This window comes from Puntigrus tetrazona, chromosome 2 (genome assembly GCF_018831695.1).
Source record: "Puntigrus tetrazona isolate hp1 chromosome 2, ASM1883169v1, whole genome shotgun sequence".
Taxonomy (NCBI): domain Eukaryota; kingdom Metazoa; phylum Chordata; class Actinopteri; order Cypriniformes; family Cyprinidae; genus Puntigrus; species Puntigrus tetrazona.
Genome location: NC_056700.1, coordinates 2,785,758 through 2,813,586, shown reverse-complemented (window position 1 = coordinate 2,813,586; position 27,829 = coordinate 2,785,758). Strand labels below are relative to the sequence as shown.

The 27,829-nt window shown below is 37.1% G+C and overlaps 1 protein-coding gene across 8 annotated transcripts; it reads left to right on the top strand.

Annotated features, from left to right (window-relative positions):
- The first annotated feature begins 98 nt into the window (after positions 1-98).
- Positions 99-27,829, top strand: prkag2b (protein kinase, AMP-activated, gamma 2 non-catalytic subunit b). Of its 8 annotated transcripts, none has more exons than XM_043262785.1 (17): positions 883-1,155; positions 1,444-1,647; positions 3,939-4,010; positions 6,855-7,101; positions 17,354-17,559; positions 19,247-19,298; positions 19,590-19,699; positions 20,790-20,871; positions 21,359-21,417; positions 21,679-21,724; positions 21,930-21,984; positions 22,188-22,314; positions 22,454-22,619; positions 22,740-22,777; positions 23,587-23,733; positions 24,594-24,687; positions 26,172-27,829. In XM_043262785.1, the coding sequence occupies exons 3-17, from the start codon at positions 3,966-3,968 to the stop codon at positions 26,201-26,203; spliced, it is 1,506 nt and encodes a 501-aa protein (XP_043118720.1). In that variant the 5' UTR covers positions 883-1,155; positions 1,444-1,647; positions 3,939-3,965; the 3' UTR covers positions 26,204-27,829. The 8 variants fall into 8 exon arrangements, 7 of the variants coding, with proteins under 7 accessions (XP_043118729.1, XP_043118687.1, XP_043118720.1 ...); XM_043262764.1 differs by having other exon boundaries at positions 1,444-1,651; XR_006253024.1 differs by lacking the exons at positions 883-1,155; positions 1,444-1,647 and adding an exon at positions 105-500 and having other exon boundaries at positions 24,594-24,820.

The following is a 27,829-nucleotide window of genomic DNA, read 5'->3' as shown; positions in this document are numbered from 1 at the left end:
TGAACTAGCTTGCACAGTTGTTTTATTCATGTATTTGCAAATATGGTAATATGATATATGATATCATAAACAACTCAATAAGTCTTTGTCATGGCTTAACTCAGTGCAGGTCCGTCACCAAGCTTCTCCGAGAGAAGTCAAACTTCCGAGAGATCAATAAGATTCACTTCTCAGCAGCAGGAGGGCGCGCGCAGTCTCCAGCGCGGGACTCGAACCCACGGCAGCAGAGGAGCTGAATGCGGATGTCCTCCACGGCGCAGCGACACTGATAAGGAACCGGAGTCTCGGGATGTGCTCGTTTTAAGTCGGCTCTGCAAGAATTCAGGCTGCGGACGACGACTTCGTCGCTAAACGAGCGGAGAACGCCTTCCTCCCGCAAAAACATTAAAGAGGAGAATTCTGACTGCGGGAAAATGGGAAGTACGGTGATGGACTCCAAGAAGAAGGACTGTGCAAAAAAATCCTCAAAGAAAAAGCGATCTCTGCGCCTGAACATGCCCGTGAGTCTATTTTCGCGGTATTGTTTTATAACTTTACCGCTTACTTTTGGCGATTCCGCGTGAGTTGCGTGGGCGGGACGCGTTTGATACATTTTGCTTGTCTGCGCGTTGTCTCTGTTAACTTCCAAGCGTTCTGGCGCAAGTTTTGGAAGTTACGCGTTACGTTTTTAGAACGCTTTAGAATGCCGCATTGTGTGTTCGAAAAGCATCGCAACTTAAAATGTCGAACCTCGCTTTCTTATTCCTCGCGAAGTGCAACAGTGGCAGTTTTAGCATGAAATCAGTTCTGCCTGAGCTGTCAAAACATGAGTTGCAAACCCTCCCCCCTCATCCTCCTCCTCCCCCCCCAAACGCGAACGCGTGTCGCAAACATGAACGCGTGTGCGCGCGCCTCGGTCGAACGGGCCCGCGTCTGCTCGCGCGCGACAGCGAAACCGAACGTTTGCGAGAGAACTGCGCGAAAAGCGCTCACGCGGGTTGAAGTGCGTTACACTTGAGTTGCTGTTGCTTGAGCCTGGCTGTAGAAAGCTGAAAGAGGAAGTGAGGGAAACAGCTGTAAGAGAGCGCCTTCTGCTCAGCCGTGACTCATCATAGCGTTACATGCCGAAACACTAGCTGTCTCCGACTCTGCCTGTATAATTAACATCAAGGCCAGGTCTGTATGTTATTGCTTTATGGAATGCCATTCAAGGGCATCTGCTCAAAACAAAGATAAGTTAAAGTTATGACATTGATATTCTGTCTTTCCTGGTGATAAGCCACCCTGCGTTTTTTTTTTATTATTATTACTTTGTTAGCATGCACTGTAGACTCTTTTTGGCTTTTCAGAAGGGTAGCCTGGCTTTAATATTTTCAGAATGAGGTCATAAAAATGAATATTCTGTCATTATTTATTCCTAAAATCACTAATGTGATCCAAACACATTTTTCCTTTTTTTTTCAGTGGAAAACAGACACGGCTCTTTTCCACGACACATGCCGTAACCTAATGATGTTAAAGGCGGCACATTGTTGTTTTCACCGAGTAGTAGCCATGACATTTTGATTAAAAATGACTTCAGAACCTTGGAGAAAAGGTCAGGAAAAAACGGGGAAATACACAGGGGAAAATTTCCATTATACGCTGACTGAGTCCTGAGTCTTCCGGGCAAGTATGTTGCAGCTAAACACAGTTTTGCGTGTCATAGCCAAGATGCATGATGGTATAGATAAGTAAAGCGCATCCCATTCAACTGAACGGGCTTACACAGATCCCTTTAAGAACCTGTGAGATATAGGATATATAGGACCACTTTCTCTTACTTATTTAATTGACTTCATCCCAACAACTTTCTGAGACCGAAAGGGAATTGGTTTTAAAGATCCTCTCTCTTCCCCGTCCTCTGCCTCATCCTAAACCATAGCTCTGTAGCCATTAATATCACGCAAACGCAACCACCCGTGCATCTGAACGTTATGCAGAAACGCTGAGAAATATTTCCCATTGGCAAAACACCCACTATGACCGACTGTCTCGTAAATAACGCACCACGCAGGCCTCAAATGTTGGCTCGTTGTCAGCAGAGCAAAGGTCTTCTTTTGACACCTTCCAAAGATATGAGATATCAGATCAGAGTAAAACTACGAGCCGTCCGCTTCACCTATCGGTTGTCCATTTAGGAGAAATGTTAAAATCGCTTATAAGAAAATCAAAAGTTATTGTACCTGTATCTTCATGTTTGTATATCAAGGAAAGCCGCAATGGGGAAAACGAACAGTGCTAGCTCTTTGACTGTGTCGCAGCTAACAGGAGGAAGAAAACAAATCTCAACCAAATCTCAATTCTGTTATTTTATCCAATTGAATCTCCTGACATTTAGCCTAATTTAGCGTTTAATGGTGATGGCTTTCATAACATCACAGTCCATACGGTATGAGAGGTTCATACGCTACAGTTTGGGAGGGAGTTGTAAGTGAAGAAATCAATCGTTTTGGCCTCAATACAAAACCATAAAATCTCTGGCACCACAATACATTTTTTTGTAACTGTGCTCATTAATTAATTTCTTTAAGTGGGACTATTCAGACGTACTCTGTAATGTAATATTTTGGTATTGTCCGCGGGGTGTTTTGACTATATAATGGTGAAGTAGCTTGCTTCTGCTCATTGTGACTGGGTTTTGCTATGCTAGTGGTTTATTATTTATTGCAGAAGTATAATACACATCTTTTGATGGATGACATGTATAGGAAGTAGTTTATAATTTCATCTTTCGTAATTTTATGTAATAATATAATATCGAAATTTAGTCTTGCCTGATACGCTTTTTTGGCTCTTAAAGAGCATTTACTGACATTTTACAAATCGCCAAGGAACATGCTTTCAGCTAAAAATCTTTACTTGTTTTACTTAAGAAACAAAAGATCACTCGATGACCTAAGATGAGTAAATTACAGCTCCCATGCATTTTTGGAGAGTTATCTGTTTAAAAGTCTGGCTCTTATAAGTGCTTTAGATCAGCTGGGTTAAACTAGTTGAACAGGAGTAGCATGCATTGTTAACTGATAATGAATCGAAAACCTTGGGCATGTAGATGCGTCATAGTGTGCTTTCACTCAGAGTAGACTTGCTACCTCGCCTCGCTTGGCATGTTAGTTGGAGGAGCTGAGATGCACAAAGGTATTTTGAAAATGAATTGAGAGCTCAGGCAAGGTTGACGCAGGTTTTCTAGCATCGGGTCGTTCTTTTTGAGTGAAACGTCTAAAAACAAATGTTTTGGAGCCACTTTGTTCAGAGAAAAGTGCCGTATTAGGTCAGTTAAACGAGTGTTGAACGGTTGCCTAAACTTTGACATCACCCCCCACAGTGATGTTTTTCAGACCCGACAAAACCAGCTAATGTTTGATCCTGTTCCCAGCTTCCATTGAATAAGAGATTAGAGAGTCCATTTTGTCTTTCTTTGTGCGGATCAAGAATGTCTGGCAGAGTAAAATCTAACTCACACAGTCATAAATTACGTACTAAATGGCTGTCTAATCCTAATTTTGGACAGTATTTGAAGGATAATAATAAATAATAAAAATAAAGAATTTTTAAAAAAGTTGCCCTGTCACACATTTATTTGCATAATATATGTGTGTGTGTTCTGTGTATATATTAAGACACACATACTGTATATATTTTGAGAATATTTACATGTCTATATTAATATTCATATAATTTATATTATAAATATTTTATATATTAAACAATTTTTTTTTTTCTGAAATGTATTCATGCATGTTTGTGTATGCACAGTGCACGCACATATAAACAAAAACTTTTATTTTGGAAGTGATTCATCGTTTGACAGCACTAAAATAATAGTAAAAGCATCTAATATCCTTCATGGTAACAATAAATCTCCCTAATTTAAATCTTATTCACGTTTTGATTTTTCCTGTTTTGTCTTTTAACAGGATTTGAGCACATTCACATCTTCTCTTATGGATGGAGAGACTGACAGAGCAGATAAAGATGAAATGCGCAAGGTAAAATACACAAAAATAAATACACAATACTAATATGTATGTTTTTTGGGCGTATGTGTTTTTTTGGATATGTGAAGCATATCCATTCTAAATCAATGCATCATTTTGGTATTATATAATTAATGTAAAAGGTTATAAATTTTTATATACTTTAAAACCTTTATTTTTATTATACTTTTATTATACTTGTATATACAATTAAACTATATAAATTATATTTGTATATATGTATATATAAATTATTTCTATATACAATTATATATATATATATATATATATATATATATATATATATATATATATTATTATTTTTTTTAATTATTATAATTTATTTTATTTATTTTTATTTTATTTTTTTTTTTAAATAAAGTTGCCATATAATGTCATATAATACCATAAAAAGTTATTTAGCCCTTAAAGCTATAATCATATAGCTATTATTAAGTTGACAATATGTGTGTGTGAAATTTATATATGGCTTATAGGTAAGATATGTGCCAATATAAAGGGTAATGTTTGTCATATATTACATTTCTGTATGCAGGGCGCTCAAAACCATTCACTTCGGTTCCACTTAAGTGATCGCGCTTCCTTATAAAGCCTCTACCTGCTGTATGTGGACAGTAGAGCAGGATTATGTCACTAGGTTTTGGAACAGAGCCTTTGAAGGATTGTGGATTGTTACACCGTAGGTTATATTACACAGAAATAGAGATGACTTGTCTAAACATGCACTCTTCTCTTCACTAACAAATGTTAATGCTCGTAAGGTTTGTTAGTGAAGGGAAGAGTGGGAGTGCGCTGTCTGTACCGCTCTGTGGTTGGCTCATGAACTGGCTGAAACGCTGCTCGTGAGCACTAGGCGAGGCGAACTTTCTTTGCACATGCTGTTCTTTCGATTTCTGACTCAACGATTTCAAGGCTTTCCTCACGGATACGGAGGAAGATTTTGCACAGAAAGGGAAAAATGATGCCAGGAATGTAATAGAAGGAAACGTAGCCTTGCATGTGCCAGGATTTCTAATTGAACGGTTTGTTAAATAAAGCGAGATGGTTGTAGCATGCACAAGTAGTTCGGTGTTATTTATTGCCATATTAAAGCTAACTCTAATGGCTTTTATATTTATTTGCCTTGTTGCTGTAAAGCATGTCTAATATTAAATGTGCAAAGCATACAGTGCCTGTAAAAACTATGCACCCCCTTTTATTATTTTACGACTTTTTATATCTTAGCCACTCAGAGCTAAGCTGGGAGGCGACGCCTACCTTTCTTCTAGTAATCAAAGCCAAATAAAGCTGGGCCAATGACAGCAGCCTGTGAAGCAACAGTGGCCTAGTGAATGGCCACATTAGCAAATAAACAATCTAAGTGTTTGCTGAAGAGTTGAAGGTCAATGCTTTGAAATACTAACTTTTAGGGCACGGGGCTTACTGCCTGTTTCACTTAAAACTGTCCATTGTGCAATGAGTATGAGAAAACATAGCTGGTTTTCAGGTGTGGTCTGCTTTGTGCACTAAGATCAGCCAGTCAAACCTTTCAAGAGTTTGTACCACAACGTCAAACAACCTAACTCGACTAGAAGAACTAACCATATTCGTGAAACAAAGTTATCAATAATAATAATAATATAGTTAATAATTTAATACATGGTTAATAAGGAGTCATTTCACTACAAATCGTTACAGGATTGTTGTATTTTTAACCGAGGTCACTGTTTAAAAGCCTTGATATCACAGTTCATTTCTTCTTAATGCTTGTTGAAAATATTTCTTTATCAGCTTGTGTTGTGCAATGTTTTGGCTTTGTCTTGTTTTTTCTAGTAGTATGCTGGTGTAGTAACATCCTCATCCCGTTTGACACACATTTCAAGGCTGATTCCGAAAGTCTTCCAAACGAAAAGCCAGATGATGTATCAGAATATGTCCATTAGTGAGTTGGAGATATCACGCTGTATGAGTGTTATAGAATCAGCTGACTGTCTTAATGTGATTTCCTGTATATTTTGTGCGCTGTTAAGCTTCGCTCTCTCCGTTACCGTTGCTCGGGCTTTTTAGATCGTCCCAGAATGTTCCGGAACGTTTTCTCCATAGGGCTCTGAAGTTGTTGCTTTTGTTGAAGTCATCAGTTTGCATTTTTACCACTTGCTTTAAACGTTTTTAACAGCAGAATCTCTTGTGAAAGGCTATATTAATGCTGTGCTGAAAATTCCACCAATCAGCAGCGAACAAACCGTGCCAAACGAGTGTGGAGCTCTGCCCACTTTCCTAAATATTTATATGTATATGCAGAATTTTGTTATCCAAAAATGTGAGACTAGAAAGAGAGAGAAATAAATGGTATGAGTGTGTACTGTTTATATTTATTATGTACATAAAGGCATACGGTATGTTTAGAACATATTTATACGTGTATATATTAACATTTATATAAATACATTTAATGCATAAACAATCATATTTTTCTTAAACGTATACATGCATGCATGTGCATTTGTATATACATAATAAACTTTTTGGACTAATAGTTTCCCTGCTCTATAATATTTTTTCAATTTGTATCTTTTTATAAGCGCGTTTAATAGAAAATCATGCTGTGTTCAGGATTGCTCAGAGACGTTTTAATGGTCAGTTGTTTATATTCAACTACAAATGTCTCGGAAACCTGTTAATTTCAGTTTATAGCATAAAAGCGGCTCTTCTTCCTACCGTCGTATGGTCACAGTTTGGTAAGGTAATTGATCTAACATCAGCGGAAATTAAAATACATCTACAAGGAGTGTTTCTCTCATAACTTCAACAGTAACCCTAGACATCTAAAACCTATCTCTTCTTGTTTTCTCTCAGGGTGACGGAAGTGAGTCAGCGAGCCCATGTTTGAAGCCTCCTGCCAGTCAACCCTGTACCCCATCTTCAGCCCCCGTATGTCCCCGGACCAGTCCAGGCACTCCTAAAACCCTCTTCCCACGTCCGCTGTCATCCCACCAGGACTCACCTCCCAAATCTCCCCGCCGTCTCAGTTTCAGTGGTATCTTCCGCTCCTCGTCCAGCTCAGCCCCTGCCAGCATCAAGCTCTTCTCCAAATCCAAAAAAGGTGAGACACAAGTCATGTTTTGAGTTGATTTCAACCCACGTTCCTTTCCATTTACACTATACACTATATACACTAGCGTTGGTTTTGTGTCTTAGCTGTTTTAAGATTTTGTGGTATGTATTTTAACATGGCTAGATGCCATATTGACCAATAAGCCTCTAGGACCTGAACTATCAACTTTATAAATAGAAATGATGGTATCTATTGTATTCATGTTCTTTCTATCCTGATGAAATGCATCACATTATGACCTATTTATGTCACTTGAAGTACTATATATAAGTATTTTGATCTCAGTTTCTGTGGATAAAGACATCATTTTATATATAAAAAAACAATAACCGCATGGTGAGAACGAATTCAGTGACCTTCTTGAGCTAGACAGATTTTCTCTGTTTTCACTGATTGCAGATCTGGTTTTGCTTTAATTGTTTTGGGGAAGCCGATCAGTGTAGCGCAGAGTATGACTTCCTGTTGACTCACTTGCAAAACATCAGAACAGGAAGTGGTAAGATCATGATTTGGATTTTTTAGCCATTGATTTTCTAGTGACTAAAACCATTAAAGCGCATGCTATTAGGCCAAATTGTGCAGATCTAATGTGGCCATTAAGCAATTTGTGAGATAATGGGACACAGACGTGAGCCCACATCGCTGCTTCTCTAGTCTGAGTCAAGCAGTGGCCTGGAAATGACTTTAGTTTACGTAAGAGCAATGCAATGCTAAGAGAATTAAGGGAAGACACTGCAGGCAAAAACCCTGGTTTTTTTTTTTTATTCACCTGTCAAATTTGAAATTTTGGGCTTTTTGGTTAGTCTAGACTAGTCTAAAGAAAACATCTAAAAGACAGTGGGATTTGTTATATATATATATATATATATATATATATATATATATATATATATATATATATATATGCTTGATAATGTACATTTTATTCAAAATGCTCAAAATGTATTTTTTTCTGTCTCTTCGAAATATTTTGAAGCGACAAAATGAAATTTTGAATTTTGCTTCATCCAGTGTTTAGATTTTTGTTCTAGAAATATATGCAAACGAGCTCATATTAAATTAAATAATGCATCATTTGCATATTTAACTTCAATATTCTATTGAACTTGCAATACAAAATTTTTTGCATTTATCAGTGTAATCAATCAACTAGGCAAGTAAGGTGATAACTATTAATATATATATTTTTACCCTTTTTAACTCCTAAATCATCCTCATGTAAAAGCAGTTTCATTTGCTTTGTGCCATAACATATTTTAAACTGAATTTTTAGATTTATAGTGTTTCTGTTTTGTAAAATCATGAAGAATGCAGAAGACCTAGCTGTACTGTAAATACAACATCCTAAAATGTTTTGAAATCATCATTGCATTCATTCTAATTCTTCATTAGCAGGCTGTCAGTGACAGGATCTGTTTTAACGCAGCTTTAAAGTCTGAACCGTAGCCAGAAATGAAGATCCTGTTATTATTTACTCATCCTCGTGTCTTAGTAAGCTTGTATGTCTTCTTTCTTCTAGAACATAAAAGGAGATATTTTGAACAAAGAGCTTTTTTGTCGATCGCATGAAAAATAACGGGGTCCAATGTTTTCCCCAGTGTTGTTCAAAATCTTTTGTTCATCAGAAGAAAGTCAGTCATGCAGGTTGCCGCAGCATGAGTAAATAACGACAGGATTTTTTAAGTACGCCGTCACTTTTGATTCATTTTTATTTTTTCTCATTCCATGTATTTTATTTAATCATGCACATACCGTATGATTTCAGTTATATGAGTTATATAACCAAAATGTTATGCTTTATAATCAAAGACAAAACATCCATGAGTGATTTTATATGCCCAGAAAACAGATTATATGATATTATAAGTAAAGCGTCTACTTTAATGCTTGTAATACCTTTTGGAAAAATAAAAAGTCATGGATGGGTGAATATTCGATCGGCATTCATCATAATAGATATGTTTATGTAAAATAAAAACGTGCTTATTCTGACATGTACATATATAAAAAAGGAAGCGATCATATTAAATATTATTATATTTTAAATGAGTCAAGCCTTTGAAGGATAGCATAAATTAAATGGTCAATTTAGAGTAATTTTTCTGGTCAGATTTTTTTAGTCACTGCAAGCATTTGATCTTGGTAGAAACACTTCTCTACAAATTGCAACTTTTAATTTCGTGCTGAACAGTGTTCAAGACATAACAACCTTTATATTTTCTTAAGAAATGTGTTGGTTAACAGTGTACACACCCTCAGAAAAGAGCAGTGAGTCATTCTGCCCTAATAGTATGAGGAGGTTTGTTTGTCTCGGTGAGAAGAATATTCCAGAAACCCATTCAGCGTCAGAGACGGCGGCGGGAAGACTGAGTGCCTGAGTTACGTACTGAACCAAAACGAATGCTCATAAACATTTCTGGCCACGTTTCCAGATTGTTCTCCAATAAGAGGTCTCTTCCGAAGTCTGTTTCCTTTGAATCACTTTACCAAAAGGTCACAGGAAGTAGCCTCCTTCATTGAGCGAAAGCTTTTTAAATTGCAAATAGTTCAGTTGAAAGAGCTCTTTTCATGGACTCACGCTGATCATTGTGGTGGCATATTGAGGCTTTATAGTATGTCTTTGTGTACTTTATTTGAATAATATGAAACTTGAGCTGCCGCAGGCACTGAGATAACCTAATCCCACTTCATATCGTCTGTTTGACCTACCCCACGTCTGTTTTATACTATAGTGGAGAAATGCATTCTGGAACGCACTCGTTTTAGAGGTTGACCGTCTAAACTCGTTTCAGCGATCTCTTTCACTTCCCACCAGGAGGCACTGTGAGACAAACGATCATCTTGTATATATAAGTTAGATGGGTAACATTATATGAAAAATTGCATGGAAAACCGCATAAAATTTGGTGTGCATAATGTGTAAAAGATCATCGCAGCTTTGATTACACACAGTTGTGTTGTACACTGTAGCCAGACAGACACTGAGCCCATGGAATAAATAGGGTCTGTTTTGTTCATCCACTGTATCTTCAGTTAAGTTTCACTCTGAACATGTATAGAAGGCTTATATTCTCTTGGGACGGAACCGATGCAGTCTGGGGCTGAGTGTAAACGCCAGGAATCAGACACCAGAGGGACGCTCTCGGCATCAGCACTTTTATAGGTCACTGCTGGAAAGTTTTTGTGTATTATTGTCTGCCCTTGAAGAGAAGGCAGTTCTGAAGTGCAGAATTGATACTATAGGATTAAAATCACAAACTGATCACATTCAGATCGAATCCGGATTCTAAGAGCTTGTTCACATTTGTTTGATCAGTTTGGATCTCATCGTTCTTTTGGTCTGGACCAAAAAAGAAAATGATTCATTTAGTTCTGCTTTGTTCTTTAACTGGGTTTCCTATGCTGTCTAATTCATTAATTATAGAGAGATGATGAATAAGAAACAACATGGCAGAAGACTAATTAAAAGTAGATCTGTTTCCAGGAATAGTCGGTCACAGCAGTGCTTTCCCACATGCTCATCTCGCACACATATACATTACATACACATATATAAATTCAGACATTTACACTTTGATAAGGTCATTCAAGCATGTTACATGTACATTCAACATACTTTTTCTATGCCACTTTGCTTTGCTTGAGGCATATTTAGTTACTCTATATATTTATTTTTTCATTTTATTTAGTTGAGTTAGTTGTGCAAAATGAGGTTTATAACGAGATTTTCAGAAGTCAAGATCTGACAGTACAAGCATATTTGCTACTGGCAAGTGATTTTCAGGCAGCTTTTTTGGCACGTGAAATCACATGCCAACAAACCAATAAGAATGTGCAACAGTATAATGTCAACTATTATAACTATTCTATTTTGATGTTATGCCAATAAAGAGGCTAAACTGTTGTGGAAGCTCTCTGTTAACTACACAGATTTACAGGAAATTACCATTTGTCATTTACACATGTATTCCAAACATTTTACAAGGGAATTTATGGTAATGAATTTATGGTATTTAACATTTATTCCCCAAACTACTTATCTCAAATGGCTTGGGTATGTGAAGCATTCACAGATTATATGGACGGCACAGTCCTGGTGTACATATGGTGGTATTTTTACCAGGTGAGTAAAGAGCTTATACAAAATGGGCCTTACAGGACATGCAGTTTGGACAATGGAGGGATGCTTAATAATTATTAGGCTTAGCAAACGGCATTAATAATTTAAGGTTTATAGTGGTAATTGAATTTATTAAAATATCATTGCATAACTGAAAATTTCAGAAGAGACCAGAAATATTTGATGAAACAAATTGGTTAAAATAAGAGCAGTAGGGTAAAAGAAATTCACTGTCTATATGTAAATCCAGAGGTCAAGCAAAAAGAGCAAGCCGTGTCAAGGACTGAACCAATAGTGTTGCTGGCTTGTGTTGCCTGGTCTCCTTTTACAGCTTCCTGCCATGTATGCTATTTTAAAGAGACACACAGCTGCACCTGACAATTTCCTGCAGAGAGGGCAGGGCTACACGCTGGTCTCCACAAACAGAGAGAGAGGGAGGAGAAGAGAAAAGGCTAGAAAAGAGAGAGAGAGAGAGTGCAGATAGATAAGTGAAGAGAGGCATCACTTCTGAGACTATCTGCGACACTGGGGGCCATAGGCAAGTCTGCCTTACATCAGCAGGGTCTGCTCAACTGACACTGTGTTAAGCATAGTGGCGGACTGCATTGTGCGTTTCGTGGAGACGGGGAATCAGAGGATCGATAGCACTGGAATACAGCCAACGCCAGGATTTCATTTCTACAAAGGGTACTAAAAGAATCCAAGTGGACTGCTGGGACAGGTGGCGTCTTTGAAGAACATAAATATCTGTAGCAGTCACTTCTGAAGGTAGAGCTATCAATCATCTGGCTTCACTGAGAACGAGAACCTCTTCTGGAATCCTGGACGTTCACTTGAGTTCTCTGTTATCCAGACAGGATCTCTGTGTCGTGTGTCCTTGCTTTAGTTAGGAGGGTATGGTTGATCTTCAGGCCGGACGCGAGGCCTGCTGGTTCCCATGAAGAGGTTTGGTAGTTTGCGTCGGACCAAGAGGCGCCATGACGAGGAGCTGCTTTCAGGGAGACGGCAGTCAGAGTCGGCATGTTTGTCTGGTATGGTACTAATCAGAAATATGTCTCTGTATAGAGCCTTCAGCTAGACATAACAGTATTGATATCTGTCTGGTGGTGGAATGCTCCAGTTTGCCTTGTGCAGGCATTGACTGCTTGTTCATCATATAGTCTATTAGATACATGCATGTACACGCATGTGTTGGCTGACACGCATTGTTTGAACTGGATAAATCATATTTGTTTGGCTAATGTGTATGTATATCAGGGTCATTAAAATAAACAGCCTAGACATTTCAATGAGGTAAAGGAGGTAACAGTAGGCCGAGATGTGTGTTATGTAAGTCTGTATTAATCACTTGGCAGGAAACTCATTTCGGACCTAATTTGGTTTAGGGTTGACCTCGAAGCCGTCTGCTGATGGCTTTGTCACAGTGACGCAAACAAAAATGTGAAAGTTAGGAGTAAGGCTTGAAAGAGACACCAGACTCGCCTGAAACATTTCGTCTCATGATCGCAGTGTGAGATTCCGTAATTAATTTTTAATTGATTACTAAACTCAAATTGAACTGGAGACATGAACTGGAAATTCAAAACCCATATGTTTTGCTGTTGTGGTTTTGAAAAACGTATAAAGAATATAAAGATAAGAATCTGTGACATTTGGACTCTTGGCAACTTGAGCTTGACGTTTTTTTATGTTAAAATACCTTTTACTGCCTTGTCATAATATGCAGAGATATTAATCTGTGCAGAAGCTGATTTTCCCCAAAACTATGGTGCTATCAAAATATTATCCTGCATATCTGGGTGTCTCAACCAGCCTATCATAGCAACATTGGCTCAACTAATAGTGTACTTTTGGGGCAGGACTGTCTGTTGGCTGACCAAAGGCAGGCAGAGGGATTGTTTGGGAAATCTATTTAAAATTATTATTTTTTTTTTTAATAAATCTGTACAGTGCTGCTAGTAGTACAGAAATGACACTTCACCTTGAATATCTATATATGAATGCTATGAAGTAGCATTCATATATAGTTCTGACCAACCCAACACAGCAACTTTGGCTTAACCAATGGAGTAAATTTGGAGCAGGACCATCTATTTGCTGACCATTGGCAGAAAGTGGCATTGTTTGAGAAATCTATTGGAAAGCCAATAGTTTTTTAAAACTATATGGTGCTGCTAGTAGTACAGAAATGATAAACTCATAATTTAAAATCTATATATTTAACCTAAAAGTATAAACACTACCAAAATATTATCCTCCTTGTTTGGGTGCCCAGCAAAGCAATATTGGCTCAACCAAAAGTTTGGGGTGGAGACTATCTGTTGGCTGACCAATGGCAGACATGGGGATTATTTAGGAAATCTGCTTGAAAGTTAATATTTATGCAGAAAAGCTAGTAGCACAGAAATTACACATTCCAACTTTAAAGAACAACATCAACTTAACTTATACTTTACCTGCTTTTTCCCATTGTATTTCTTTGTTTGGATCTTCCGCATGTGCAGAATGTTTGGATGCACATACACACGCTCTGAATCATATGATGGGTCACATTATGTCAGCCTCACTGGAGTGTTGTATTAGAGTTGCAGTGGTGTCCTGAGGGGCTTTTCTGCGTGTCACGTGAAATAGTGTTCCTGACGCAAATCAAACAAGCTCAGGTTGCCTCACTACTCTGTCAGCTGAATCCAAAATTTGGTTTGCATTTATGTTCAGGCTTAGGATAAAGGTTAGGATTAATTCTGTGACTGACAGATGATTTTTCAGGGCCAGTATGTTTCCTGACTGACTGAAAAGCAGCCACTGATTTCTCAAGTTCCAGCTGTTGGAAGCATGTTACTCCAATAGTCTTCTTGCTCAATCTGGTTAATGTGGTAAAGCTATTAGGATGCGCCATGTGGAATATCATGCAGGATTGTGTTGATATGAACATCTCTCATTTGTAGCCTGACAGTTACTCTATGATTAAACAATATAATGTAAACCAGCAAGCACACAGTTAGTTTACATGGTATTTATTTCTTCAAATAGGTCAACCTTCTTTCATACTAGATCACTGAATAAATGTATACGGTTCTTTAGGTCTCACAATAAATGGTGCCATCAAATAGTGTAAAACCAAAATCCCTCACTTAAACATTTAACGAAGATTGCCATGGAAAAGAGTCAAACTGGTCTGAGTCCCAGCATACACTCTGGAGGCTTGACCCTGCGCTTTGAGTGAGTGTTATCTGCCCTTGTGGAATGTGTAGCAGTGGCAAGGCTAAAATAAGAAGCTAACACAGCAACACACCAAACAGGTCAAAGCCAGCTGGTTAAATCTGGCTAAATGTCAGGAGATAGTTAGGATCCCAAACTCATGTTCTCGTACACACATATTGGCCTTCAATAATTACTTCCCACAAGTACTTTATATTTTATATAAGTGCATTTTTGGTCCATGAATAGATTACAATATAGAAGAGTTACTGTGCTTTACCTTTACCCAACTAGCATCCTTCAGCATGCATTGCTACTAATGTGGCATCAGTGACAGTAACTGCATTTATGAGTTACTCACATCTACTGACATAAATCAAGGGGTGACAGAGAAATCTTGTAGTGTACTCATGAAGGGACAGGCTATGTTGTGTAGAACACCTAAAGTTGTGGACACATTAGCCAAATTTTGCAGGTAACAAGGTTAATTTGTCAATATGTATAAAGAACAGCTCATGCAGAAGAGGTTCAACACAGAGAGAGACTTAGGGCAGTTTCTCAGAAAACGGTAAAGGTTCAATGGGGTTGAAACAAGACAGTGCTTTTCACATAGCACTGGACCCCTCGTTTAAAACCAGTGGTTCTTTAGGTTCACTTCCTTTAGCACTCCAGAAGACCTTTGCAGGAAAGTAGACCACAAGGGTCGGAGTTGCAAACCCATTATGAACTCTTTAACACACAAAATGGAAGTTACGATAGTATTTTCTTTACCATTTTGGCATAAGTGTGAAATGGCTTCTTGAACATGAAAACTTTTAAGGCATGATTTGATTTTATCTATTTATTTTTTCCATTGCAAATTGATTGAACCATTTTTTTTGCTATTTCTGAGATCCCATGCAATATTCCATAAAATTATGAATTGTCGATATTGATTTCATGATGAATTTTACCCCCAAGTAAAGGAATGTTTAAGACCATATGAAACACTATAGCAATGCTGTTTTTACAATGTCAATGCATTGGACAATGAACATTCATGGAAACACTGAATTCCAGGAAAAACTTAATAGCGCTGGGTAGGAGGATGTGCAATGCCAGAGTTAATTAGTATTTCAATGCTTGAGACATTTTTCAAAAAACAGAATCTTCTTTTGTCTTCCACAGGTTTGGAATGATACAAGGGTACATAAATGATTCGTAAATTTGTTATTGGGTAAACTGTGCCTTTTATGATTCAAATTTTATTGTCAAACCTCCTACGGAAGTCAGTATGTCAATATGTGCATCACACTCAATAATTAAGCCTGAAAGAGGGCTAACCAATTACATGACTTACTCTGACCTCTGTCCGCTTATTGGTCACTAGCTGCCAAGAGTCTGTCCCACTGAATGAACGATAATATCAAGGCGATTTGGATGTTTTTGGTGTGTCGACAGGGCCATCAACACCCAGCTGGGGCTGTTAATGCCCACCCGCAGAGAGGTGCGATTTAATCTGATTCTTGAATGACTATGTAAATGGAGTTAATGAATGATGAACAGCTGAAAATTAGCTAGTGGGACACCAGCTTTAATTGATGCCAACCTGACCCCAGCCTCAAATGGACACTTCTCTTCCCAGAGAACAAGGAGTCCTGCCAGGGCTAATCTCTACAGAAAACTAATTGATTACAACAGCGCATTTCATAAATGAACCCATATTGTCGCACTTTCCATACATACAGCCCAAACCGTACCATATACATTTTCAATCCAACACAGGTGGTTTCAATTGTGAAACATCCGTAGATGGAGCATGGACATGGCCAAATGCCTCAACAGCAGAGATACATGAGCAAGGCCCTGACCTGAATATGTCCAGCTGCTTCAACCCTCAGCTGAATGAATGGACTGATATTCTAATCTTCAGATTTAAAGATTCCGAAGAGCATATGTGCTTTTGATCGTGCTGTGTCAGTATTAGTGGAGGATGGTACAGTAATATATCAGTCCATATGTTGTGTCATGCAGTACATGAGGGGTTATGTGAGGTCTGTCATATGAGACACACCTGTTTGCTGTGGTATCTCTGATAAAACCAGCTCTAAACAGCACTAGAGTTTAACTCTACAGTAAAACTCAATCAAAGGAATGCTAGACATTGACATTGGTAGATGAAACGGTATTTGTACTTCAACTTTAAAGCCCAAGTAATGAATATGTTTATACTGAATAATTTTACTTTGTAGAACTTAGCCTACTTTGAATTTGCTTTTATAGAAGGATAAACTTCACAGTGTTTTGAAGAGCTGCAACCACAATTTTGGCTTTTTTCCATTATACACTAACATTCAAAAGTGTTGGGTCAGGAAGATGTCAATACTTTTATACAGCAAGGACAAACTGATTAAATGTGACAGTAAGACTTGTCTAGTGTTACCACTGTTGTCTAGATTTCTCTTTCATATAAATATTACTATTTTACTACTATTTTTCTATCACGTTGTTTTACTTTTACTATACGTCAATATTAAATCAGAAGAATGTCACTAAATTACTGTTTTTACAAATGAAGCAAAAGAGTTATTTTCTAAACATTATAACACTAAGAGAGGAACATGCTTCCTGCTAACTCGTTCAGATATACACTATTATTAATATATTATTATTATAATTTTTCAACTGACTGTCAGTTGTTTGTCAATGCAGCTGTTTTCTGCTGCGCCACTATTCCTGGCATTTCTCAATGAGACCAGCTTTACAACATATGCTCGAAACCAAGTTGAAGTAGGAAAGCTAACAGAAGATAAATAAGATGGAATAGATATTTTTTCTGTCAGTGGTTTACCTCTTTGCCTCTCCTAAATTGTGATTCCACTGAACTAAATGCACTTTGCAAATCAAGCACTTCATAGTCTTCTGTGCTGATGTGCCTCACAGGGCTTTCCACGCCCCCCACCACCCCGACACAGAGTCCCGTTCCCCCGGTCTTCTCTAGGGAGAGCTCCAGTCCTGTGGAGCGGGTGGAGGAACGACGCTCCCGCTCTCTCTCGTCTCCCCCTGACACGGGCCAGCGCTTCACCCTGAACACCTCCACCACCAAACCCCCCCTCGCCTCGTACACTTTTAACTCTACCTCACGCCAGGTGAGTAAACGACTTGACGCATGCTTTCTGGAATTCACTTTAGTACACTTGTCCAGTTGTGAAGCAAGTCATTTTTACAGCTCCAGTGGAACCTTCAACTGATGGCATGTTTCTAAAATGACAAAAGTGCTTGCTAATTTTCTTTTACCTAACATACGGTTTGAAGTCTATGATTGAGCATACTGGACATATGCTGGACAGTGTGTTATGAAGTCCACTGCAATGTATATATTCTGAAAAGTTTACATTTTACAGCTATGTATAGCCTATGTTACAGTTGAGGGATATATAATCCTAACTGCTATGACATTACAATAAAAAGAAAATTATATAGTATATATTTGTGTATATATATATATATATATATATATATATATATATATATATATATATATATATATATATATATATATATATATATATATATATATATATATATATATATATATATATATATATATATATATATATATATATATATATATATATATATATATATATATATATATATATATATGTATATATATATATATATATATATATATATATATATATGTGTATATATATATATATATGTGTATATATATATATATATGTATATATATATATATATATATATATATATATATATATATATATATATATATATATATATATATATATATATATATATATATATATATATATATATATGTATATATATATATATGTATATATATATATATATATATATGTATATATATATATATATATATAAGTAATTTATCAAGTAACAGTAAAGTAGTATACTGCTTATACTGTCCCCCTAAGAGATTTATCAAAAGTTAGTGTACTTGTTTATCAAGATCTCTGCACTGCACCGATAGACTGAAGAGAATTTAAGTTAGCCTATATAAAATGCTAGCGATGTATGGAACTAGCTGCCTTAGTTTGAAGTATAATTTCCACCTGTTGGACATTATTAAATTCACTTAAAAGTCTTAAATGATTTTTCACAAGACCATGTGTCCGTTTTTGACGAAACCGCCCTACTTTGAGTACTCTGTTTATTTATTTGGCGGGAACAGCCAGGCTTATGTTGGAATTTTGGAAGATTGTCTGGTTTGATTAAATGCCTTAAAACAATAAGTACCTTATTTCCTGCGACTTAAACTGTGGTCCGTGTGTATTGGTTCGGTCGCTCATGATGATTAAAATGCTGACTATGAAAGTTAGGCGGCTCGTTAAGTTTGAGACGAAGCCGCGGTGGGTGATTTATACAGGTTCAGTCGATTCGCATTTCGCTTTCGTTTCGTCGACGTCCAGCAGAGAGCGACAGAGGTGACTATAGCCAAGTTATCCCTTGGACCCAGACCCAGTGTTGACATTATATGACATTATAACGAAGCAGGTTACTCTACCTCAGAAAACAGAAGTGAAGGGGATTGGGATGTTCCACTGTGGCCTTCGCGGGGGTGTCCGTCTATTAATATTTCACCACTGCGCGTAATGAAAGCTTTAGTGAAAGCTCTGCCTGGAGAACATTACGAGTTTAAGACCACTCTGCTTTCTACGCGGTGACCAGACTGCTTGTTTGAAGATAAGCAGATTTAAAAAATGGACGCTACCACTCCATGGGATCTAATGAGGTCTAAGTTGAAGTAAGTGATTGTTGATGAAATAATCAGCCGGTGTCTTTGTGTTTTAGAGCTTCGTACTTGCTGAAGGCATGCTGGAAAAACTTGAACTTGATAATGAAGGTAAATGGACATATTTATGTTTTGCACTGCTTGCTTTTTTTTTTTTATCTCGCGTGCTCTTTGCAAGTTTATGGTCTATGACTAAATTACATTTTCAAACTGTTCTTATAAATAGGTTTGCTGTATGTAGTAGTCTGTTTTTGTATGCTTTTATGAGTGTAATAGGTATAATTTATAACATTAATGTGTTCATTGATTTTAAAGATGTATGCAACACATTTTCAAGTGTTAGATATAGATGACTAATGATTTTATTGCTAATGATCCTGTTGATTTATTCTTTGTTTTCAGCTGCTGAAGAGCCAGACAGTGACATTTACATGCGCTTTATGAAATCCCACAAGTGCTATGACCTCATCCCCACCAGCTCCAAACTAGTTGTCTTTGACACTACATTGCAGGTACGTCTTAAACGTTTTCTGTTGTCTAGCGCAAGAACAGAAAGTGAAAAGATCTGGGCATGTTTCGTGCCATGTTTAAAACGGGAGAGTATCTTGCTATACTGCATGCTAATCTCTGGTTACTCTGCATATTGCATTATGTTTTAAAAGCAATGTGAAATTTAGCAATGATTTCATGATGCACCTTTCAAACGTCACACCGGAAATGGTCAAGTTTAACACATTGCACTGTGGGATACAATATTGCATGCATTTTAATTATTGTATAGCGTGTAGGTCATTCCATGCATGCATGAAGTTGCATATTTTGAACCGTATACATATTACTAAACATGCAAAAATGTTTTAGTATGAGTTATAGTATGAGCCAGGGATACTCTTTCAGTTTTGCTTCCCAGTTGTAGTTTAAACACATGATGCGTAGGTGATTTGTGGTTAATGTTTCATCATAAATAAATCTTGGTTGGTGACTTAAATGGATGGGATCTCTTTGAAGTGTATGGGAAGCAGCCATAAAGCTAGGTTTATCAGGGTTAAACAGTAATCATGTGCAGGTATGAGTCGTCGTTAGATTTAGGGGTAACACACCCTTATAACCTATTAACAATTTCAACAAATAAAGGCTCAAAAGATCTGTGGAGTTTTACGTTTAGAACGATGTACTTATTGTATTTGTTTGTGAATTAAAGTTTCTGAAATGAGGAAGTGCTATGCTTGTATGGATTGTGATTTAAAAACGCAACATTTATGAGTAAAAATGTAAATTATTGAAATAAAAATACATTTTTAATGCACAACTGGTGGGATGGTCAAAAACTGAGAGAATTTGTGTTTTAGCAACACAAATGTCTGTCACCTGCCTCGGGTTTATCTAGGACGCTTAATATATGGCAATATATAACCTTTAAAAGAAAGTTTCAGTGATATTAATAATATATTTTTATTTTTGGGACATTTTTTGTGCATCCAGCTCATTGTGTCTCTTGTGATTTTATTCTTTTTTTGGCTCGCACCACCAGTTCCTCCAAAAGTGTTTTTAAAGGCACCCAAAAGAAAAGTGTTGTTATGTAAATCCTTTCTTCCCTTTTAGGTTAAGAAAGCTTTCTTTGCCTTGGTTGCTAATGGAGTTCGAGCTGCGCCATTGTGGGAAACCAAAAAGCAAAGCTTTGTGGGTGAGCGCCGACACGTGCACGTGCACACACATGCTCTCATCCTCGTTTCTGTCATTCTTTTCATTAGAGTCGTGTTTTTTAGGTCAGGCAGACAGGAAATGTTTAACTCGTTTAATCCTGCGAGTCCGCTTAACTGCCCGTCTTGACATTTTTGCTAAAAAAATTAATCAGTAATCAAATAAAAGCATTGCTTCAGGTCAATATTTGTTCATCTGTAACATAATTGGACATGCTTAGGTTAGCAGCTAACAATAACTTGGTGGAAATTCGCCGCTGCCTTATGCTTGTCTGGATTGTTTAAGATATTTATAAGCAGGCATAGATGTAATATGCTGATATTTACATTAAATGAGCTTGGAGTGCTTTTGAACAAACACAGCAAGTACGTAAAGGACAATCGATGCATATTCTGCAAGATCTGAAGTTTCTCTGTGAGCTCAGATATGAGTCAGCATGGTTTTCCTCTAATGATATGTTTTCTCAATAGGAATGTTAACCATCACTGACTTCATCATTATACTGCACAGATACTACAAATCACCACTGGTAAGCTTTCAGACATAACACAAACTCAAACACTATCTTTTTTTTTTGCTGCTCAGTGTCGTTTTGCTCAGTGCTGGTTCGAGGGAGAGACCAGAAATTAGGTCTACCTTGGATTTTCTTAAAAAAAAAAAAGTATGTTTTGGCATAGCATTTCTCTTCAGCTTGTTAAAGACGTTGCACGTAACTAAATGAATGTTCATCTAGGAGGAAGGAATTTTTTCCATTTTAAAAATAATTCATATTTTGCGCTATATGCCGCAGGTACAAATATATGAGCTGGAGGAGCATAAAATCGAGACTTGGAGAGGTAAATATTTTTAGAGTTTTTACTTCATCACTTCTAACGCTCATTTGCTTTCCTATGTATTTTAAATTATTCACCGAACACATTTTTGCATATTCAAAATGTATATTCACCCACCCATGTAAAATAACAAAGAAAAAGTTTGAAAAGACATGATGAGTAAGTCTTTCCAGAACTTTTAGTTTTTGATTTCTGCTTATACCAACAGAACTGTACCTGCAAGAAACTTTTAAACCATTAGTCAACATATCTCCAGATGCAAGGTGAGACATTTGGACCTATTTTAGTAGATAGCGCTTTTCCTCTTCATTACGCGAGTGCTTTATCCACTTCGTTTCTGGGAACAATGTCTCAAATTTATCTCGAAACAAATTCAGCAGTTATTTTAGATGAGTCAGCCCAGATCACTTGTGTGACGTTATCCTCTATTCAAGCAAATGTTTGGTTTCTTGTGTTTTTTCCCCAGTATATTTGATGCTGTTTACTCACTCATCAAAAATAAGATCCATCGTTTGCCAGTGATCGATCCAGTCACTGGAAACGCTCTGTATATCCTCACACACAAGAGGATCCTCAAGTTTCTGCAGCTCTTCGTAAGCATTCTTTCAGCTTACTGATCATTTTTTTTACAGTACAGTTATCGTACCTCTATAAATGGTAGTTGTGAACACATCAAACTAGTAAAAGGTTACCGAAGAGTGCTAATCGTTGTGACGGCGTGTGATCTCGTAGGTGTGTGAGATGCCTAAACCAGCCTTCATGAGGCAGACTCTGGAGGAGCTGGGCATCGGCACGTACAGCAACATCGCCTTCATTCACCCAGATACACCCATTATTAAAGCACTGGGCATGTTTGTGGAGAGGAGAGTGTCTGCCCTGCCGGTGGTGGATGTTACAGGTAACAACTGCTAACTTTCGTGTCAGTTCACATAATGGTATTATTCTTCTGTCAAGCCCAAACAACGATTCATTGTAAATATCGAATTTCTTATTTCTTTCCATATTATCCCTCCCAAAGGAAAGGTTGTGGACATTTACTCCAAATTCGATGTGATTGTAAGTTATACTTCTTAAAGTTACCACACATTTGTTGTCATGGATATTCCTCTATTCTTGTGTTTTATGATTGAGAGTTAGATTATGATTTAAATAAACTCACCAAGGCTGTATTTATTTGATTCAAAGATCGGAAATATTGTGAAATATTATTACAAATTTAATGTAATTTACTGAATTCTTCAGCATCATTACTTCAAGGAATAGTTCACTTGTTTGAGTCTTCAGTGGCACATGATCTTAAAGAAATCATTCCAATATGATGATTTCCTGCACAAGATTATTTTTATTATTATTATTAATGTTGAAAACAACTATGCTGCTTGATATTTTTTGTGGGAACCATGATACATTTTCATCAGGATTCTTTTGCAACATTGTAACATAGCATAGTCTTTACACAAAAGTATTAAATTTATTTAAAAGAAGAAAAAAAACCTCCCAAACCCCAAACTGCTAAGTGTTGGAACTTAATCGTGAAACACTTGCAAGTAGTTCACAACTCATAAGTCCCTTCAAATCCATTTGTATTCATTTAATTAAATCGATCAATTTATAAAAAATTATTTTATCTCCAATTTTCAGCTAAATTAATTCTTGTCATTAATAAGGCCTGTTAGTACAAAAGTAGCAGAACCTTAAATGTGAAAGTCATAATGTTCAAACCAACCGTTGTTCACACCAATTTATTATTGTTTATAATATCGATATGCTTATTATTGATTCATGTTTGGGATATAATCTGAGTGGTGTATCTGGCTGTCTGTGAAGGTTGCTCTGTGTTCATTAGTGTTGTGGGTGTTGTGTAGAACCTGGCTGCTGAGAAGACCTACAATAATCTGGACATCACCGTGACTCAGGCGCTGCTGCACCGCTCGCAGTACTTCGAGGGCGTCATGAAGTGTTATCGACACGAGACTGTGGAGACCATAGTGGACAGAATCGTCAAAGCCGAGGTGAAATTCACTCGCATCAGTTTAAAAAAAAACAAAACACCGTTTACATGGAGCAGATGCCAGTCACAAAAATGACAGCTCTAACACAGCCACTAGAAAAGAAGTCTGAAAACATGAAACACGCATTTTGTTAAATTATTATTGCCATTAGTCACATGTGCTGAATAAGTACTAATAACGTGCCTGCTAATAAGCAACTAGTTAATGGGGAGAACTGGTCCCTGAAATTGTGCCATCCTATAATTAGTGAACTGGATAGTTCACCCAAAAATTTAAATTCTTTGTTCATCTTCAGAACACAATTTTTTTTTTTAAACTGAAAAAAAACCCTCTGTAGACAGTCCTGTAGAGTTCAACCACAGTCAAGGTCTTTTTTTACACAAAAAGGATTCTCATCGCTTCATAAAAATACAGTTGAACCGCTGATGTCACATGGACCATTTTATTGATGTCCTTACTGTTTCTGGGCTTTGATCTTGGTAGGACTGTCTATGGAGCGTCAGAAAGCTCTCGTGTTTCTTTAAAAATCTTTTAATTTGCGTTATGAAGAGGAACAAAGTTCTTAGGGGTTTGGAACAACATGAGGTTAAATAATTAATTCTATAATTTTCCTTGCCAGTGAACTTTACCAATATTTTAAGGCTTTAAACCCTTCAGGGTGGTTGTGTTTCCCAAAAGCATCGCAAGCCTATTCTGGTTTCAATGGGTCTGCAATGTACTTAAGCTTTTAAGGTTTTTGGGAAATGCAGTTATATAAATGGCTTTTTTTTTTGGTTTCCATGTGAACATCCACCAGATGGATATCAAACGACCCTGATTGTGTGTGTGTGTGTGTGTGTGTGTGTGTGTGTGTCCTGCAGGTGCACAGGCTGGTAGTGGTGGATGATAACTCCAGCATCGAGGGCATCATCTCTCTCTCGGACATCCTGCAGGCTCTGGTTCTCACCCCCGCAGGTATAGATGCACAGAATTCCTAAATCGACCCTCCATTTCACTTTCCTTCTCTCCTCTCCACTCTTCCCCGGACCCAATCTCCTCTCCCTGGGCATCTATGACTCGAGTGTCCCTCTCTGACCCCTGAGCACAGGTACGCTCTCTCAGGCTGGACTCTTACCGGCTTGTTGTGGTTGCGCTGAATGAAGCTGGATGTGGGTGTGTATGCCAGCGATACACAACACCAAGGCATCATTGCAAGGTTTTTTCTAACACAGACAGCTCATAGATTACTGCAAGTTGACCTGACAAACTGTCAATGGCAAAAGAATCAATACGAGACCGAAATAGCTGTCTGGTTGAATAGTGATTGAAATACAGCATGTGCTCTCGGAGCCCTTTATGAAGCCTGCTGGGAAAAACCGCACGAAACACGCCGCATCTCTCACGTGCCGCTCAGCATGCCGTCTTTAATGTGTTGAGCTGCTATGAGCAACACTCTAGTGAAGGCAAAAATAAAAAATGTCGCTTGATGTTTTTGTAACCGGCGTTCCACGGTGGAGGATAACCTGGAAATATTTTGGGCAAAAACCTAGAAAGGGATTTTTTTTTTTTTTTGTAAATATGAAGGGTTATGGAAATCGTATGTCATGGAAGTAAAAATCTTAAAATATTCAAAAGCCACAGAAAATCGTAGAAATCAGAAAGCAGTTGAAAAGTCATGGAAATTATTACTATCATAAAAAGTTCATGGAAACTATTAAAATCGTGAAAAAGCAACGCAGCAGAGTTATACATCTGTGCTAATGTGAAAAGTCACAGAAAAATAATGCAGATGAATACGATTTTAAAAAGTCGTGGTAATAAATACTGATCATAAATCATGGAAAATGAATGTATATTATATATATTATTGTGTAAATTGTCACAGGAAAGTCGTAGAAATCAATACTTGAGTAAAATAAAAATTGGGAAATTTTACAAATGTAAAAAAAAAAATCACGAGAGAGTCAAGTAAATCAATGCTATTGTAAGACTTATGGAAATTAATACAATTAGAAAAGTCACAAAAAAGTCTAGGACATTAATAAAATCTTTAAAGTTGAATGAAAAGTTATCTTTACTAAACTAACTTAATCTTTACTGAAAACCACTGGTTTTACTGGAAATAGATGACTGGAACTGGAAATTAATCCGTCTGGAAAATGTGTGTGTATATAATTTTTTAATTTTTTTTATTATTTCCTAGTTCAAAATTTTTCCAGTGAATGTGAAAATATTAAAGCAGTTGATCAACACTTTTTTTTTTTCATTATGGTTCACGCTGATCATCTGTTACGTAACCAGTTCCTACCTTTGGGCTCATTTGTGTTGTGATACGCATGCACTTAACAGATTTATAATTGCAGTTATTAGTCTCCTTTTAAAACTTTGTACCCGTGATGTTAAAAGAGCACTTACTGAAAGATTTGCTTCATGAACTGAACGTCGTATCTGCCCCGCAGGAGGATGCAGAAGGGACGGCGTGACCGAATGACAAGACAGCGTTTTGGAGGTGAACGAGACGTACAAAAATACAGAATTCAAACCGGCATTCCCGACGAGATACAGAGAAGAGGACGGCTGGAAACTTCTTAGAGCCTCGTTTTGAGGGCAGGAAATTGTGCCGGGCCGAAAGAAACCGAGAATCTGCAGCCGAAGGAACAGTCATGCGATCGTAACGCACATTGTTGGACTTGTTTATGGTGGGCCGCTATACCGTACACTGCTTTAGAGGCCTGCTCAGACACTGCTGTCTTCTGCCTGGGTCTGCGTTATATCAGCAGGCACTGCGGTCCGCTCTTGGTTGAGTGTCTGAAGTGGAAATTTTGCCTTAAATGAAGACCTCGGTGAGAGTTGATCGTAAAGGTTAGCAGAGACCCGTAGATGTGCATGTAGTGCAAAAGCTCGTTGTTTGATTCAGTAAGTTGCTGTTGGGTCAACCACATTTTTTTCCCTCCCACTGTCTTTGAAATACTTTCAGGCTGCATTTCATCCAAAAATGAAAAGTAATAATTATAAATAGAAAATGAAGCATTAAGTAAATGTGACATTATTTTCTTGACAGATAATCATACGTCCCCTGCAGGTTTTATTATTGTGTTGCTAAGGTATTTATATATATATATCACGTAAATAATATAATGTGTACATGTTGTTATAGTATTTATTCTATCACCTGTAATTTATGCATAAAAAGAACGGTTACTTTTTTTTAAAATAATGAGTCGCTAATAAGAATCGCTTCTGGAAATATTTGTTACATTACTATTTTAATATTACATAGTCGGCATGGAAATTAGATTATTTTCAGAAGGGGTTCTAATTAGTAGGTCATTATAAAAAAAAATTAATATATACTATAACATATACACGTTAAAGAAAATTAGATGTTTTGTATTACAATAATTAAAACTGCCGGGAAATGTGCTTGTTTATCATGAAAGCAGCGTAACAATCCAAAAAATGTGCAAAAAATTCTGTCTTTTGTTTCTTTCAGGTTTGATGTGATGTATATGATATGACCCAGACATATTCTTGACGAGTTTAATGAGATTTATCAGAATATTATTGATTTTGCCTGTCGACACTGGCCTGTTAGTCCCAAAACACCTACTGAATATACATTTTGTTCTCATCCTATTAGTTTTCAGTGGAAAAAAAAAGAAAAAAGAATGTACTCCCACGCTGCACACGCACTGGCTGTCATGGACTGTATTTTTACTGGAACAAAGACTGTGTTATGAACAGAGACTATATACAGAGCCTTATTTTTTTATCATGACTGTCTGTTGTGTTTGGCTGGTGTGGGAAACCGTGTGCACTACCTGTCTTATGCACTAAAAAGAGCATGAATGTCAAAGCTCGCTTGCAGTTGCAAAAGTGGCCACGCGTCTTTGCACCCCAGTGATACGATGAACTACTATAAATACAACAAGGCGCCGTGTAATGGGCTCAGAATTGATCAATCGTGTATTGTTTGATTGCATTTTTTCATTATTGTAACTGCTGTCAGTGAAAGTTAAGACTGTTAAGTCCAGAGAGAAAGAAATGTACTTTTTTGTACCCAGAAATGACACTATTTTTTATGTGGTTGAGCTAAAATATATTGATAATGCATTAA

Bases quoted from the DNA above. Each gene is read 5' to 3' on its own strand.
- prkag2b (XM_043262752.1), top strand. From the start codon at position 414: ATGGGAAGTACGGTGATGGACTCCAAGAAGAAGGACTGTGCAAAAAAA. The intron at 19,299-19,589 runs GTAAATGGACAT...CTTTGTTTTCAG, and splicing joins ACTTGAACTTGATAATGAAG to CTGCTGAAGAGCCAGACAGT. The intron at 21,725-21,929 runs GTAAATATTTTT...TTATACCAACAG, and splicing joins TAAAATCGAGACTTGGAGAG to AACTGTACCTGCAAGAAACT.